General features: G+C 51.5%; 1 protein-coding gene across 2 annotated transcripts; it reads left to right on the top strand.

Moving 5' to 3' along the window:
- The first annotated feature begins 573 nt into the window (after positions 1 to 573).
- On the top strand, positions 574 to 5018 carry PYCR2 (pyrroline-5-carboxylate reductase 2). 2 transcript variants are annotated; one of them, XM_023203638.1, is made up of 7 exons: positions 574 to 870; positions 1143 to 1213; positions 2533 to 2712; positions 2837 to 3058; positions 3272 to 3364; positions 3546 to 3709; positions 4296 to 5018. In XM_023203638.1, exons 1-7 carry the CDS (start codon positions 804 to 806, stop codon positions 4459 to 4461), a joined length of 963 nt encoding a protein of 320 aa, XP_023059406.1. In that variant the 5' UTR covers positions 574 to 803; the 3' UTR covers positions 4462 to 5018. The 2 variants fall into 2 exon arrangements, with proteins under 2 accessions (XP_023059406.1, XP_023059407.1); XM_023203639.1 differs by having other exon boundaries at positions 4273 to 5018.
- The last annotated feature ends 12750 nt before the right edge of the window (positions 5019 to 17768 follow it).

Here is a 17768-nt window from a genome sequence, read left to right as displayed (position 1 = left end):
CCGAGACAGCGCCACTGCACTCCAGCCTGGGTAACAAGAGTGAAACTCCGTCTCAATTAAAAAAAAAAAAAGGCAAGTGACAGCAAGGGGCTGAGGGCGCGGGCTCGCGAAAGAGTCGAAGACTCGAACTTGTCCTCTTGTACCTAGTTTGGACAAATTCGCGGGAACCACCCAAGTTCAAGTGAATAAGCCGTGGCTGACCACCCTGGTGCCGCCTCTCCGCCACCCTGTCTGAACCTACGCCAGGAGGGCCTCGTTCATCCCCGCAAATCGGCAACCTGGAGAATTCCTCTGGGCCATGAGGGGCATCTGATGGCCAGCGCCAGAAATAATATTAGCCAGCCCTGGGTCGGGCCTCAGCCCTGAGCCCGAGGTGGCTTAGGAACAACGACCTCAGCCTTGGGGTGGGGTGTCTGGCGTCCCTGGGCCGACCGGCGCCCGAAGCTCTCGCCTAGCTGCCACAGGAGCTTCCGGGACTAGAGCCCGGAGTTCCGCCCTCCAATTGCGAGCGGAAGAGGCGGATACGCGGCCCGTGCGCGGCCGCGGATTGGCCCACCCCGAGATCCTGGCCGCGGACTGGTAGTCCGGCGGGGCGGGGCCACATGGCCTAAGGCGCCATCTGTAGCCCGAGAGATACCTGCTGGAGGAGTCCAGTGTTGCACCATCCCGGAAACCGCTGTTAGCTCGCCCGCCCTCGGCGCGCCGCCCATTGGTCTCTGCGCTGTCCGCCCTTCCCCTAGCGTTATTTCCGGGCCCGCGCTGAGGGGGTTCCTGCGGCTGCCAGGAGGTGTGAGCCGCGGACCATGAGCGTGGGCATCATCGGAGCCGGCCAGCTGGCCTATGCTCTGGCGCGGGGCTTCACGGCCGCAGGCAAGCGCGTGGAGGCGGGAGGCGGCTTCGCGGGCGGTCCCGAGGCCCGAGCGGGCCTCCGTCCCACTGGCATGAGAGAATGAAAGGGGAGTTTGCGTCCAGTGGGGTAGATGAGACTCTGGTTGAGCAACAAGTGCGTCTTCTGTCCTCGTAGAGGGTTGATGGGGAGAGGGAGACTGGCACTGTTAGGGCGGCTCTGGGTTTTAGAGCCAGGGAAAGCGTGATAACGGGCTGGACCGCGACCCCTAGTTAAAAAGCTCTGTCTTCTGCAGGTATCCTGTCGGCTCACAAGATAATAGCCAGCTCTCCGGAAATGAACCTGCCCACGGTGTCTGCGCTCAGGGTAGGTGGAGCGGGGCGGAGTGGGAAGCGGGTGGAGGCCCTGGAAAAGGATGACCTGAGATGAAGTGAGTCCGTCCGTCCCTGAGCCCAAGTGCTAGTCTTTGGCTGGCGGTGACATTCACTCCAGGAACATCACAAGCTTTCCGCCTTCTCTTGGGCAGCTCAGTGTGGTGGGAACACCAAAGCAGACATACTGGGGGTCAGATCCAGACACTGGAGTGGTAGAGGATCAACTGAGGTAATTGTATGATGAAAGCACCTGGCACATAGTAGGTACCCAATAAACACTCATTTAAAAAAAATTTTTTTCAGACAGGGTCTTACTCTGTCGCCCAGGTTGGAGTGCAGTGGCGCAATCTCAGTTCACTGTAGCCTCCGCCTCCCGAGTTCAAGCGATCCTCCCACCTCAGCCTCCCAAGTAGCTGGGATTACAGACACCCACCACGCTTGGCTAATTTTTGTATTTTTAGTAGAGAATACTGTTGGCCAGGCTGTTCTCAAACTCCTGGCCTCAAATGATCTGCCCGCCTCGGCCTCCCAAAGTGCTGGGATTACAGGGGTGAGCACCCTCAGCCATTTTTCTTAATAGACTAGTTGTATGACCTTAAAGTACTCAGCCACTTTGAGGCTATTTCCTCATTTTACAACAGTGGCCACTTTGCTGTTATTCTGAGTTGTGAATGAGCATATTGGGAAGAATCTGGTGAGTTAGTTGTTCTGCTCTCCGAAAACATATTCCAAGTCTTTACCCAAAACCTGTGCTCTGTGGGAGAGGATGGTTGATGAGGTAGGTGACAGGCAGTGTCTGTGCCTAGGGTGGACTGATGTCCCTAGCACTGGAGGGTCTTACTTCTCAGTTTGGAGTCATAGAGGAATGGATGACTTCCAGCCTAGCCCTGGACCGCGTGGAGACTGTGCGTTCCCCACAAACAAGCGGCCAGAGTTAGGATGGGCCTGACTCAGCTGTTCTTCTGATGACCAGGTATTAGCATTTCCCTTTGCCCTGCCACTTTTCATCATAGGGCCTTCTTACCTAGCAGAGGAGTGCCTTAGATGCCAGAAGATTGGCAGGGAGGAAGGGCAGCCACTTCGTGGTTACCATGGAGAAGCTTGTCATCCTCCAAGCCTGTGCTTACTTGTCCAGTAGCAACAATAGGAAACTATATCATTTGGGATAGGGGCAGAACCCTGAGGGCATGCAGCTAAGAATTCCAGACTGCATCTGGCAGAATGGGTTTGGCAGGGGTTCAGCTGCTCCCTGGGAGGCCTTGGCATAGCCAGGCTGCTCCAGCACTGTGAGCTGGGAGTTTCCTCTTGCAGAAGATGGGTGTGAACCTGACACGCAGCAACAAGGAGACGGTGAAGCACAGCGATGTCCTGTTTCTGGCCGTGAAGCCACATATCATCCCCTTCATTCTGGATGAGATTGGGGCCGACGTACAAGCCAGACACATCGTGGTCTCCTGTGCAGCTGGTGTCACCATCAGCTCTGTGGAGAAGGTGCCCATCTCAGCCCTGGTGCCCCTTGTGTGAGGGGAGGGTTGACCCAGGAATGGCAGCTAATGGGTGGGTGCTGATGGGAGCTGTGCCCTGGCCACTCACTCGGCTCTCTCCCTCACCCTAGAAGCTGATGGCGTTCCAGCCAGCCCCCAAAGTGATTCGCTGCATGACCAACACACCTGTGGTAGTGCGGGAAGGTGCTACAGTGTACGCCACGGGCACCCATGCCCTGGTGGAGGATGGGCAGCTCCTGGAGCAGCTCATGAGCAGCGTGGGCTTCTGCACTGAGGTGGAAGAGGACCTCATCGATGCCGTCACGGGGCTCAGTGGCAGCGGGCCTGCCTATGTGAGGCCCTCATTTGCTCACTCAGCCTTCCAGGAACCCAGGCAGCAAGTTGGGCTGACAGGCAGGCTTGGACTGGGGGTGGCGCCCACCTCTTGGGCACAGCTGGCTGGTACAGGATGCTGACCCTTGGAGCTAGTTCCAGTCATCAGAAAGCAGACCTTAGGAAAGGTCCTTCAGTGCCTTTGGCCTGGGTCTTAGTGAGTGTCTCCACAGGCATTCATGGCTCTGGATGCATTGGCTGATGGTGGGGTGAAGATGGGTTTGCCACGGCGCCTGGCAGTCCGACTCGGGGCCCAGGCCTTGCTGGTCAGTATCTTTCCCCCGCATGTTCAAGACCAGGGTGTGGAATGGGGGTTCTTGTGCGTCACTGAGCTGGGGTGGGAGTTGGTTGGGAAACTGGGATAGCAGCTGGGCAGGAGCAGTGGGTGTGGGGAAGCCTGTTCCAAAGTACACCAACAGCTTTCTCCTAATGTGCCCTTCCACATAGGGAGCTGCCAAGATGCTGCTGGACTCGGAGCAGCATCCATGCCAGCTCAAGGACAATGTCTGCTCCCCTGGGGGAGCCACCATCCACGCCCTGCACTTTCTGGAGAGTGGGGGCTTCCGCTCTCTGCTCATCAATGCAGTTGAGGCCTCCTGTATCCGAACACGGTGAGTCCATCCCGCTGACCTCTGTCCCAGGCCCTTCACTCCTAGTTGGTCCCTGGGCTGGGTTGAGCACCATTGGCAGAACCTGCTGTCTTGGGTCCCATTTAGCAGTGCTGGAGTCTGTGCTCTGTTAATAACCACAACTTAGTAGATTTTGTTTACCTAAGAGTTTGCAAGCCTTACTTCACTTAATTCTTACTGCATTTCAGATAGCCAGGATTAACATTGACTTATAGATGGGAAGTTGAGGCTCAGAGACAATTTTCCCAAGGTCGAGCAGCTAAAAAGTGATAGAGACAGGATTCTAATTTGAGTCTATGACTCCAAACCCTGTCACTGTCCCCATATGATCACAGATACCACTTGGGGCTCTGTGTCTAGCTCAGATCAAACAAGATAAATAAGACAAACCCATACTTAGTTAACTAGTACTTCTTAGAAGTACTAGTTGGGAAGTGTTTGTCTTGGGGCTCTAATTTTTGGTGGTGTCAGATCAACAAGCTTGAGGGTTGGGTGGATACTGGAGACTCAAAGCTCTGGCCCCAGTGTTTATTGCCTTCCTTCAGTCCTTCTGGGGTTTTGTCTGCAGAGAGCTACAGTCCATGGCCGACCAAGAAAAGATCTCCCCAGCCGCCCTTAAGAAGACACTCCTAGACAGAGTGAAGCTGGAATCCCCCACAGTCTCCACACTGACCCCCTCCAGCCCAGGGAAGCTCCTTACAAGAAGCCTGGCCCTGGGTGGCAAGAAGGACTAAGGCAGCATCTACCCCCTCTGTGATTTAGAGCCCTCAGTTGAGAGCCCCTGCCCCACCCCCTCCATTGCTCCTCCTCACCTTTGCAAGGAGAAAGCAGGCTCAGGTAGTTTTCAGGGCTTTGTGATAAAACCTCCTTAAATCTGTTCAGACCAAGCAGTGCGAGCTTCCTCTCCTGTGCCATGTTGGAAGATGCTCTGAAGGGGTGATAGATGCTGGAAGCCAGACACAACCCTGCATACCCCACTCAGTTGGCGGAGGCTGGGGCTGAGACTGGAGTTAGCCCAGCTGGGAGGAAGGGCTGGGGAGGATCTGCAGCTAAAGCCCAAGGCAGGGTTGGTTTGATGCCAAGGCAAAGTGGTGAGAGAGAAAATAGGAAAGGGGCTTTTCTCTGAATTGGTAAATGGGAAAGAAGGGAGCAACTTAAGATTGTCACAATCAGAAGTATACAGGATTAGACTGTGTTTATATTTAACTCTTGCTTCATAGGTGTACCATTTAAAGAGTGTACCATTTAATGCTAAGTTTAACTGCTTTAATAAAGTTTGTTTTTAAATATCTTGCTTTTGTTAGGCTTAATCTTAAATAATCATCCTGGAGAACTCGACGCCCTTGTGAGGTCCTCGCCGCTTCCCTGCAAGAGCACTGTCCAAGGGCTAGAAGTAGGGATGAGAGGAATAAGGGGCCAGGCCCTTGGTCTGGATCAAGGTGTTGTTCTAGAATGAGCCAAAGCTAATGGCAGGGAAGAGCCAAGTGGGCTGCATGAGTTGTGGGTCAGCAGCCCAGAATAAAGGGGAAAGCCATCTGCTTCGATATGGGGCAGGCACTGCTGAGCATTTGATCCTCACAGCTGCCCTCTGAAGGAAGAACTGTTCTTTTCTCACCTTATAAAAGATGTCGAGGCTGGCTGGGCGTGGTGGCTCATGCCCATAATCCCAATACTTTGGGAGGCCAAGGCGGGCATATCACGAGGTCAGGAGATGGAGAACATCCTGGCTAACACAGTGAAACCCCGTCTGTACTAAAAATACCAAAAAAAAAAAAAAAAAATTAGCCGGGCGTGGTGGTGGGTACCTGTAGTCACAGCTACTTGGGAGGCTGAGGCAGGAGAATGGCGTGAACCTGGGAGGCGGGGCTTGTAGTGAGCTGAGATCACGCCACTGCACTCCAGCCCAGGTGACAGAGCGAGACTCCATCTCAAAAAAAAAAAAGATGATGTCGAGGTCTAGAGGGATAAGCACCTTACCCCTAGTTGTACTACTGGTCAGTGGTGGGACTGTCTGTGTTCTTAGCTATCAATTCTGCAGCTTCCCAGAAGTAGCTGGGCATGCCATTCACAGAGTCAGACATCCAGTGTTTCTCTAGGCAGGCCGGCATGTGCCTGGTACTTGTTCCCGGGAGCTCCCTGCCTGTGCAGCAGGGCTGTTTGAAAAGGCATGGGAGGCTGGGCACAGTGGCTCATGCCTGTAATCCCAGCACTTTGGGAGACCAAGGTGGGCATATCATGAGGTCAAGAGATCGAGACCATCCTGGCCCACATGGTGAAACCCCGTCTCTACTACAAATACAAAAATTAGCCAGGCGTGGTGGTGTGTACCTGTAATCTCAGCTACTCGGGAGGCTGAGGCAGGAGAATTGCTTAAACCTGGGAGGTAGAGGTTGCAGTGAGCCAAGATTGTGCCACCGTACTGTACTCTACCCTAGCAAAAGAGCAAGACTCAATCTCAAAAACACACACAAAAAAAGAAAAGGCATGGGCATTGGCATCAGCATCAGCTCTGGGTTCAAATCTTAGATTCTCCTGATTTCTACTCCACAGTCCTGGAGAAGTTACCGAATTTCTCTGATCTGAGGGTTTCATCCCTTATAAATATGGAGCCCATGCTTCATCAAAAGGTTGTGGTGGGTGTTAAATGAGACCGTGTGGCAGTGCTCAACAGAACATCTGGAACACCATGGCCCCTTTGTGTAAATGGTGTTCTTCCTTTACCCTCCTGCTGAGAAGAGAGGAGAGCCTTGTTCCATTCCACTGAGTCAGGGCAGCCCCCGTTCTAACTCCAAAACTGAGAGCACATGGGAAGTCCTTCTTCTGGGCCGACACTGCAAATGCAATACTAAAAACTCATTTAAAGCCCCCAGTATGTGGCAGGCACCTTGCAGACACTTCACATACAATCTCATGGCCTTAGGAGCTGGATATAATTTTTTTTTTCCCCAGAAAAGTGAGGCTCAAAGAGGTTAAATACAAGTTGCCCAAAAAGATTTGAACAGACATTTCACCAAAGAAGATAAACAAATGGTGAAGAAGCACATGAAAAGATGCTCAATCTTAAAATAGTTATTAGGGAAATACAAATCAAAGTCCAATGAGATACCACTTCACACCCACAAGTATGACTGTTCTTGGTTTAAAAAATACATAGCAAATGTTGGCAAGCATGTGGAGAAATTGGAACCCTTGTGCATTGCTGGTGGGGATGTATAATGATGCAGCCACTTTGGGAAACAGTCTGGCACTTCCTCAAAAGATTAAATAAGCTGGGTGTGGTAGTGCACGCCTGTAGTCCCACCTACTTGGGAGGCTGAGAAGGGAGGATGGCCTGAGCCCAGGAGTTCAAATCTAGCCTGGGCAACATAGCAAGAGCCTACCTCTTAAAAAAAAGAGTTACCAAATGACTCAACAATTTCACTCAAAGTTATACACTGAAGAGAAAGACTTGCTTGTGAATGTTCATGACAGTACTATTAAGTAGCCCCAAGGTAGAAATAACCCAATTGGTCATCAGCTGGTGAATGGGTAAATGTGTTACACCCACACAATGGAATACTCAGCAGTAAAAGAGATAAGAGTAGAAACACATGAACCTGTAAGACATGTTGAGTAAAAGAAGCCAGTCACAAAAGACCATGTGTTACATGATTCCATTTATATGAAATGTCCAAAAATTGCAAATCTATAGCGACAGAAATAGAGGTTGCCAGGGACTGTGGTGGCAATGGGAAGAGCGCAGAGTTTCTGTTGGAGCCATGGCAATGATGTAAAATAAGATCACAGTGATGGTTTGCACAACTCCGTACATATGGTCATTGAATTGTACACTTAAAATGGGTGAATTTTATGGCATGTAAATCATATACAATAATGTTTTAAAAATGAAATAAGCTGCCCAAGTTTTAATTAGCTAAGAAGTAGTGCCAGGATTCAAATCGGTATCTGATGCCAAATCCTATCCTCTCTGTGCTAGGCCTGCTGGCAAGTCATCCTAGATGACAAGAGATGGTTCCCCACATTTTCCTCTCCTCCATCCCCTGCAAGGCCACCCCTTTCCGCAGACCTAAATATACCAACATACATTTACTGACGACCTACTAACTGCCAGGCCCTGTCTTATGTCTTGGTGCATGGGGTCACCCTGGCTGAGGTGTGTCCTCACCTGCCGATCACTGCTGCCCTTCCCTTCTGAACTTCAGTCAGGTATGATCAGGGCCAGATGGGAATGAGGGTGGCTGAGGCCCTGGTCCTTCCTCAGGGAGAGGAGGAGAGGGCCATTCCTTGGAGAAAATTTCCAGTCATCTCTCCCCAAGACCTCAGGCCTGTCTGGGGAGGTCAGGAAGTACCCAGGACTTCCCCCTCCCAGCTGCCCACCTTCTCACAGGGCTGATGAGGCTTGGGGCCAGAGCTGCCGGCAGTCAGTGAGGGCTGGCAAATCCCTGAGGTGGTCAAGAGAGCCCCCAATGTGTCAGGCCCCAGACAGAGGCACTAGAGCTTGCATTCTAGTCTCATCAGGTGTCCAAGCCACCAGGAAAGCATCCAGATACCCCTGCAAGAGCTGGCATTGGGGGTTAGCACAGCCTTTTCACTAAGGATTTGCTGAATGCTCCTCTCAGTGCCCTGTGAGGCCTGGTCTGTCCTAGGCAGACCGTCTTGGCCCAGCACGATGGCTCACGCCTGTCATCCTAGCACTTTGGGAGGCCAAGGCAGGCAGGTCGCTTGAGACCAGGAGTTTGAGACCAGCCTGGGCAACATGGTGAAACCCTGTCTCTACAAAAAAAAAAAAAAGAAAAAAAAAATTAGCTAGGCATTGTGGTGCATGCCTGTGGTTCCAGCTACGAGGGATAGAGGTAGGAAGATCGCTTGAGTCCTTGAGGCAGAGGTCGCAGTGAGCCGAGATGGCATCACTGCACTGCAGCCTGGCCCACACCTGTCTGAACAACAACTAAAGACTGTCCTTGTTCAGAGTTGTACAAGGGCTAAGAACAGATGTGGACACCACAATGTGGCAAACATGGGAAGCGAGAGAAGGCAGCCTGGAGTGGACTGAGAGGAGGGGAACATGCCGTTGGGAAAGACAGCCTCAACCTTTCTGCCCGCTCTGAGAGGCCACATGAGAATGGGCCTGGAACATTCCTCACAAAGAGCTAAAGCATTCTCAATTCTGTGGTGGACTTGACACTTTGCATGGGCGCGTCTTTGCTGTTTAGACTTGATGTATATTCCTTTAGTCTGCTTAAGTGTGCATCACATGGCACCTGGCCAAGCCCACCACTGTATCTGTTCCCGCTGGGGAGGGGTAAGGTCCTTCTGCTGCAGCACAGGGAGGTGTGTGTGTGCAGGCCAATGGTCCTGGGTCAGTGCTGGGAGGGACCTGCTGACCATGGGGACCGACACCCACCACCGAAGCCGTGTTCACTGCTCTTCTCTAATGTGAGTAAAGTGGAGTAGCCCGGGCTTGACTGTGCTGTTTCCCCTGGCAACTCCAGTAATGAGACTCAGTGAGCAGAAGTGCTAGGATTTCTGCTCCGATAATAGGCAACAGATGCCACTTGCTCACAGGAACCAGCCCCCTCTCCCTGTTCCCAGCTCCCTGCACTGCCCTCTTCTCAGGACCCGTGAGCAGCCCAGCCTTGAGTAACCCCCAATCCCGATTTCCCAGTGGGTGTCTCTTAGGACCCCAGAAAAACGCTTCCTTGCCCATTGCCTCCATGTTAATCCCCTGTAAAATGGAGCAAACTACTGCCCCAACTGTTAATGATCCTTACTTTGGGGAAGTGGGATTGAGATTGACTTTTCACTTAATTTCTTGATTTCTTTATTTTACTTTAGATTGTTGATTGCAGTAGGCAGGCATGATTTTGGTGGTTAAAAGATCTAAAGATTTTTCCCACTGCTCCCACTCATGGGGCATGCTAGAAAACAAACGCACCCTCCCTCATCTCCTTCATCCTTCTTTCATCCCCTGTCTATGTGTGTCCCCTGCAACTGTTACTAAGCAACACTCTCCAAAGAAACACCGAGAGTCAGCCTGAGCCCAAGGGGCTGGCTGTGCTTTCCTTCACCATTCTAGGCAGGAGAGCTAGTCCTTTCTGCACATCTAAGCAAAATACTTGTAAAGCCTTGACTTGTGTTCACTTTTACCAATAAACTAGATGGAACACAGAAGTGGATACTATGATTATATGAAGTCAGTAGCATTTTGAAAATGAAATACCCCTCTTTTCAAGGCCCAAGCCAGTGTGGGTAGTATACTACCTTTATGTAAGAAAGGGGGAAAATACAAAATTGGATAAAGAAACTCTAGAAGGATACACAAGAAACCACTAAAACAGCACCTGGTCGTGGCGGGGCAGTGGGAATGTGGCAGATGGGGGCAGGGCAGGAGGGAGACCTTTCGTTACACACCTCTTTGTACGGTATTGATTTAGGAATCACATGAGGGTATTGCTTAGTTACAAAATGCATTTGGACAGCCTTTAAGGGGTGCCAGGCTGCTCTGGCCATGCGGTACTTAAGCAGGATGCGTGGCCCCACGTGGTCAGTCAAGGTGGGAGCACGTCCTGTGTGCCCTGCTTTGGCCTCGAGCTATGTCTCAGAACACTCCAGCAGGAACACTTAGCACAAGAGCTGGGTTGCAGGCCATCTTCCCAGTCCTAGTGCATGGTACCCAATAAACACAACTGAACAAATGCTTGAATGAATGACAGCTCTCCTTCTTGAATGTCAGGTTGGGCTGTTGCCTGAGTGCCCAACGAGGTCTCTGGTCTATTGGGATGAAAACTCTGTGCAACTCCCAGACTGTCCTTGGACCTGGTCATTCCTGGTTTGGTTTTTAAAATTATTAATTAATTAATTAGTTATTTTTTCACATGGAGCCCAGGCTGGAGTGCAGTGCAGATCTCGGCTCACTGCAACCTCCACCTCCCTGAATCAAGCGATTCTCTAATTTTTTTGGTAATTTTAATAGAGACGGGGTTTCCCTATGTTGGCCAGGCTGGTCTCAAACTCCTGACCTCGTGATCTGCCTGCCTGGGCCTCCCAAAGTGCTGGGATTACAGACATGAGCCACTGCGCCTGACCCTGGATTGTTTTTGACTTTCTTTTACAATCAGCAGGTGTTGACTGAGCACTAAAGGGCTGTGCTTGTGCCCGACTGGCTGGGATGTAGAGAAGCCTAGTGCATTTCTGTCCTGGCCACTTTGCCTCAGGGGTGCTCTATGAGTGTGCCTGCTCCTCCCGCTGTGTGTTGCCCAAGAGCCTGTGGATACTTTAGAGGCATCCTCCCAATTCTTACAGCTTTAGGCTGCTTCAGGTAACAGGGAAGTACCTCAGGAATATTCAAGTAAAAAGGGATTGGGATGGTTATCGAATTTATAACAGTTTTCCATTTTAGGAAGGATTATGTGGATAAATGTTCTGTCCTCCTTGAAAACAAGTGACTGAAAACACATGCTGGTGGACTGCAGCAGAGCATGTGAGGTTTGGCTGGACATCAGAGACTTGTCAATTGAGGTACTTTGATATTGAGTGACGACGAGAGGCTGATAAAACAGTGTGGGGTCCAGGCGCAGTGGCTCATGCCTGTAATCCCAGCACTTTGGGAGGCTGAGGCGGATGGATCACTTGAGGTCAGGAGTTTGAGATCAGCCTGGCCAACATGGTAAAACCCCGTCTCTACTAAAAATATAAAAGTTAGCCCGGTGTGGTGGTGGGTGCCTGTAATCCCAGCTACTCAGGAGGCTGAGGCAGGAGAATCACTTGAACCCGGGAGGCTGAGGTTGCGGTGAGCCGAGATCGCTCCATTGCACTCTGGCCCAGGCAACTGAACAAGACTGCATCTCAAAAAACAAAGCAAAACAAACAAAGAGAAACCAGTGGGGGTATGTACCTGTCAGTTACTGCTCCACCTGAATTCTAAGATGTGTGAATATGAAATTGGAATTTCATGTGTAGTATATTTTCAATTAAATTGCAATAAATATTGTTTTCCTTCTATCAGTGTAGTTAATGAACTTCTGGTAACAATAAGAGCAAAGGCCTGAGTTCTAATCCTCACTGCCCAGGTGACCTCAGGCAAGTCATTAGTCTGCTTTGGTTTCAACTTATTATTTCATTAAAATGGGAAATAAATAATAATTGCTCACCCTTCTCTCAGGGTGGTCAGTTGCTTTGGGCAAAGCCTTTGGGTAACCTGGGTCACTGTGCAGCCGGGAGGCCCCTGGGCAGGTGACCATGTTGCTGTGACACAATGCCTCCCCCTTCTACAATCCCACACGCTGCAAGCTTTCGTCTTTCCTAATATGGGAAGCCCAGCCAATGCTCCTTGTCAAGCAACTTCTCGTATATGACTTGAAGTGTAGAAACTTTAAAAACAAACATGTCTTCTTTTTACGCACCAGATATGGTTTTATGCATGCAAGGCCCATGATCTCATTTAATCTTTAATAATTATGATATCATTATTAGGAAAACTGAGGCTGGAGAAGTTGGGAGCACAGCCAGTAAGGGGAAAAAGGCCTGGGTGCCAATCCAGGTATGTCTAAACCAAGATCCGTTTTCCAGTGCACTGACCTGACCTGCCATGTGCAGGCATTGCTGCCCTCACTGCTCTCACCGAGGGGTCCTCTGGCTGGAAAACAAGGAATGACCCCCCCAAAACTAGGCTAGGTGAAAAGGTGGAGGTGTAGGCAGAGGGTGATGCTGTGGGGGTCCCTAGACAGGTGCCTGGGGAGAAGGCCCAGAAAACAGAAGGGGGTGGGGACTGGCCTCCATCTATCCTGCAGTGGTGTGGGGACCTTGCCTGAGTCACTGAGAAACCCACTCAGAGAAGCAAATACTTTAATTATTTTTTGTTTTATGGAAACAAATATAACCGTCATTACTATCTGCTCTTTGAATTAAGGGAAAGGAACAAGAAATGAGCATTTATAAAGTTATGTCATTGCCCTGATCCCCGCATAATGCTCCCTTTGCCCTAAACAGTGTGTCTCTCTGCTGAACCCCACAGCCTTCCCCAGTGCCCCACGCTGTCTTGCCCACGCCCCCTCTCCAGGGCTGCCTCCTCCTTCTCTCCCCAGCTCCTTCCCCCAGGCCCAGGGCCATTGGTCTTTGGCATCCTGAACTGTCAGTTATTTTCTCATGAACACAAGTCTTTGCTCTATAGTAGCGCTTCTGGGCTGACAAGGGGCTGTCACTCGTCTCATCCAGCAGGAGTCCCACGGCCATCTGGAGGCAAGTAGAGAGGGGGCATCCCCTCTACTACTCCCTGTCCCCATCCCCATTCCTGTCCCCCACAGGAAGAACTCAAGGCACCCATCCAAGATGACTGGGGAAGCTGGTGCCAAAGCCTCAGCCTCCAGACTCGAGTCTTCTTTCCTGTTTTACCCACTCAGCTCATGGACGAGTTCCTAAGGCCCTCGAGGACAGCGTTGTATTTTTAGTAGAGACGGGGTTTCATCACATTGGCCAGGATGGTCTCGATCTCTTGACCTCGTGATCCGCCCGCCTCGGCCTCCCAAAATGCTGGGATTACAGCCGTGAGCCACCGCGCCTGGCTAGTGGCTCCTAAAAAACGTCCCTTCGCGGCTAGCAAGGAAGACCTCCCCGCGCCGCCAGAGGGCGCCAGGTGCCACCGCCGAACTCCCCAGGCCGCCTTCCCGGGCCGGGTTAGGGAGAAACCGGATGCAAACCCTAGCCCCGGCTGGGTGCCCACCTGCTAGTTGTGGCGGGTCATTTCCTGAGTTCACATAGCAAAGCAGCTCAGAGTTGGATCGAGGGAAAAGCGCTGGAATCCACGCTCCGCTTCCCCCACGCAACCTCACCTCTGGCCCCGGCAGCGCCCTCTGCACAGGGGAAGTCAGGGACTCAGGCCTCACCAGGGGCCCGCCGTGTCCAGCCTGCCGTGGGCCATCTGAGTTGACACACACCCATCTTGCTAGACGAGGCCTGGCGAGTCAGTCACTTTAACGACAGGTGACCTTGGGCGAGTTATTCAACCTCCAAGAACTTATCTGTCAAGTGAGGGTGAGAAGGGTCCCCACCTCGTGGGCTGAGATGAGGATTCAATGAGATAAAGGCTGGGCTTGGCGTCTGGCAGGAGGACAGCACTAATAACCAGGGGCTGCTGTTGTGTTGATTATAACCGTTAGGGAAATTGAGGCCCGGAGAGGTTAACTGGAAAGACAGGACCCAGCACCGGAAGTGGGTCAGCCTGCAATGTGGGAGGGTTCAGGGTCCCTGTTCCCCAGGGCACCGCTGGCTCCAGACGTGGTTCCCAAACCTAGTTGATAATCTGCCTTTTTAAATTAAGGGAAATATAGAGGAAACTAGCATTTATTGAGTTCTGTTTCCAACCTCATTACCCTTGACTCCTCAAAATGCTTTTTCTATCTGAAAACTAGACCTGTGCTTAACTGTATGACCCACTGTTTCTAGTCACCTCATTTTATCCACCAGAAATGCCTTCTCCTTGTCTTTTCTGCCTCTCTGAATCTCCCACCCCAAAGCTTGGAATCAGAATCTCTGGAGGTTGCACTGTAGATTCTGACCCTCAGCTGGGTGTGGGGCCACTGCCGGGCACTGCCTGTGGAGCTTGATGAATGCTTGTTAAATTGAATTGAGCTGGTTGTGGCCTGCAGCCAACATTCCTAGGTGTCCAAAGAGAGACCAGAAAGAAGGTGAAGAGGAAACACTGTAATTACCAGTCAATATATATTTACTTAGATCATGGGCACATAAAACGCAAATTATTCGTGGACCAGGACCCCCTATGTTAGGGTGTCAATATCCTGACACATTCAGGGCCAGCCCTGGGAAATGGAGGTCCAGGCAAAGAGAAGCCTCAGGGCACTGTGGAGGTAAGGCTGGTGGGGAGGATAGAGAGAGAAGCTGGCCTTCCTGTAAACTTGAACTTCCTCTGCTGTGTGAAAATTCAGTGGGGTGAGGTGCAAGAAACACCTGCCTCAACCCGCCCTGCGTGCATGCACACATTCATTCATTTATTTCGATCCTCACCTACTGAGTGTCCACTGTGGGCCAGACCGGATGCTACACATACAATCAGACCTGATCACTTTATTCCCCACTGGAGTTCCTGGTCTGGTGGAGGAAATCAGGATACAAAGAAGTGATTGCAAATTCCATATGACAAGGTAATAAATTGAGGCAGTGAGGAGCACTGGGAGCAGGAAGGAGGTGTTCAGGAAGATTTGGCAGAGAAGGTCATGTTGGACATGGGTTAGAAAAGATAAGGGGAATTTTCCAGCTGGAGAAGTGTTAAAGTGCCAGGGTGCTGAGGAGTGGCACCCTGGGTGATGGGCACTGCTTGTGCCCAGGTAGGGTGGCAGGAACCAGTGCCCAGTGTTGGTAAAGTCCTTCACATGACTTTGTGAAGAGTGAGTGTGTGCTGGGTGAGTGTGTGCTGGGTATGTGTGTGACTGGACAACAGGTGAGTCTGAACAGTGAAGATGCTGGACTTGGCACAGTGGAAGGCAGTTGAGGCCGCAAGAGGTTGTTTTATTTTGTTTTGTTTGAGAAAGTCTTGCTCTGTTGCCCAGGCTGGAGTGTAGTGGCGCAATCTCAGTTCACTGAAACCTCTGCCTCCTGGGTTCAAGCGATTCTTCTGCCTCAGCCTCCCGAGTAACTGGGACCACAGGTGTGTGCTACCATGCCTGGCTAATTTTTGTATTTTTAGTAGAAACGGGGTTTCACCATGTTGGCCAGGTTGGTCTCGAACTCCTGTCCTCAGATATCTGCCCACCTGAGCTTCCCAAAGTGCTGAGATTACAGGCTAAGAGGTTTTTAAGTAGGGAGGGATCAGGCCTAATTTTTGCTTAAGAAAGAAAACTCCAGAAATGTTGGAAAGCAGTGCCTTGAGTCTTAAGATGAGGGAAGCCAGTTGAAAAGGGTAATCCATAAGGCTTAAAGAGCCTTGGCTTCCCCCAATATATCCCCCTAATATCAATTACTTGTTTAAAATTCAATTTGTTTAACGCACAGATAAGCTGAAGCCTCCGCAGTCTACAGGGTTCCTGCTGTTTGCTTGGTGCAGAGCACAATGGCTGTTGTTTAGCAGGTATTTAATGGGGATTGTTGAGCCATGAGATGAGGGCAGGTGAGAAAGAAGCAAGTGTGGAAGCCAGGCCAAGGCTTCTGCTTGGTGACACCATTAACTGACCTGGAAAATCCTGGAAGGGGATAGGTTTGAGAGTAATAATAAAAATAAAAGCTGCATTCATGGAGTGCAGGTGAAAGCTGGACTTCCCCAACCTTTCCCAGTCCCCACAAACAACCCTATCCAGTGGGTGTTTCTATCCGACCCCCACTTTCACAAATGAGAAAAATGAGGCTCACTGGGTTGCCCAGGGCCGAGATGAGATGAGCAGCATGGCTGGAGAGTGCACCGAACCCCACTGCCATCAGGAGTTCCTCTTTGAGGGGAGGTGGGCCCCCCATTTTCAGTCCGTAGGGACAGAGGCAGGGCCTCAGAAGAGTCTGGAAGCATAGGTGTGGGTTTGCAACCTGGCACCGTGACTGTGGGCTTGGAGCTGAGTCCACATCGGTGCGGGCAGAGTGGCACATCACATTCCCGGGCTGCTACAGCAAAACTGAAAGTGACCAAGCCTCGGTTACTTAAGCAACAGAAATGTATTTGTCAACCTGGGCACAGTGGTGGCTCATGCCTGTAATCCCAGCTACTCAGGAGGCTGAGGTAGGAGATTGTTTGAGGCCAGGAGTTCTAGACAAGCCTGGGCAACATGGTGAGCCCCGTCTCTACCAAAGAAAGCCGGGTAAGGTGGCTTGTTCCTGTAATCCCAGTGCTGTGGGAGGGAGGCCAAGGTGGGAGGATTGTTTGAGGCCAGGAGTTTGAGACCAGCCAGGGCAATGCAGCAAGACCCCATCTCTACAAAAAATAAAAGGAAAAGAAATTTATTTTCTCACAGTTCTGGAGGCTAGAAGTCCAAGACCAGGGACACCAGTCCTACCGGATTAGAGTCCATCCTGTGACCTCATCTAACTTAATTTTTTCTTTAAAGGCCTTGTGTCCAAATAGACACATTCAGAGGTACTAGGGGTTAGAGTTTAAGCATATGAATTTTAGGGATCCACAACTCAGCCCATGACAAGCAGCCTGGAGATCATGAAGAGTCAAGGGATGAGGGAGGAGAAGGAGAGAGAGGGCCTGGGGAAGCAGGGGAAGGATTGCAGGGCAAGGGTGGAGTGGAGGCTCCAGCTGGCCTGGGTGAGAGGGGCAGAGTGAGGAGGGCCACATTCCTGAACCCAGACCCCCGAGATAGGAGGATGCTCAGGAGAAGAATGAGGCTGCATGGCAAATGCACCCGTCAGGCAGACCTACTTCAGACAAAGGTCAGTGTGGCTATGGAGGCCCCGCTGGTCATCCCCAGCCAGGGCTGTGGTGCCTTCATCATGGAGAGTAAAGGCCACTCCCCAGAGCTGTGGCGTGTGGGGCTCAGGCCGCACTGACCCCTTCCTTACTGGGCTGAGCAGCCGGAAATCCAGGGCGCAGGGAAGCAGCTTCCTCAGGGAGCCCTCCCACTCCTCACACAGGGTCTGCTTCAGGCCCAGGCCACACCGGGGACAAAGGCAGTCATGACAGCCCTGAACCCCTGGCCATAGGACCCAGAGCCCCAGTCAATCCCCACTGCGAGCCACCGTGAGCACTCCTCATCTTGCCTGCCTCTGAAGGCGCCAGTTTTGTTCTTTTCCTTCTCCTTGCTGCCTGTCTGGAATCGGCCTTTGGCAGCTCCCATCTGGTGGTCAAATGACCTTGGGCTGTAAGATAGGAAAAGGCTGAGCTCTGTTGTTGGACACATTCTGGGGTCCTCCAGGTACCAAGCAGGAGGATCAAACCTTCCCAGGGACCAGCATCTTTCATTAACAAAATCCAAAACCATGTCGCAGGACCCTCAGGAGCCTACTCCGTGGGCATGGGGCAGCCACAGAACCAGCCTTGGCCTCGGTGTGCCCTCGGTCAGCTCATGGTCTGGGAAGGGATCATACACACTAGCACAGTCAC

This window comes from Piliocolobus tephrosceles, chromosome 1 (genome assembly GCF_002776525.5).
Source record: "Piliocolobus tephrosceles isolate RC106 chromosome 1, ASM277652v3, whole genome shotgun sequence".
NCBI classification, from domain to species: Eukaryota; Metazoa; Chordata; class Mammalia; order Primates; family Cercopithecidae; genus Piliocolobus; species Piliocolobus tephrosceles.
The sequence above is the reverse complement of the archived record's forward strand: the minus strand, read 5'-3'. Positions and strand labels throughout refer to the sequence as shown.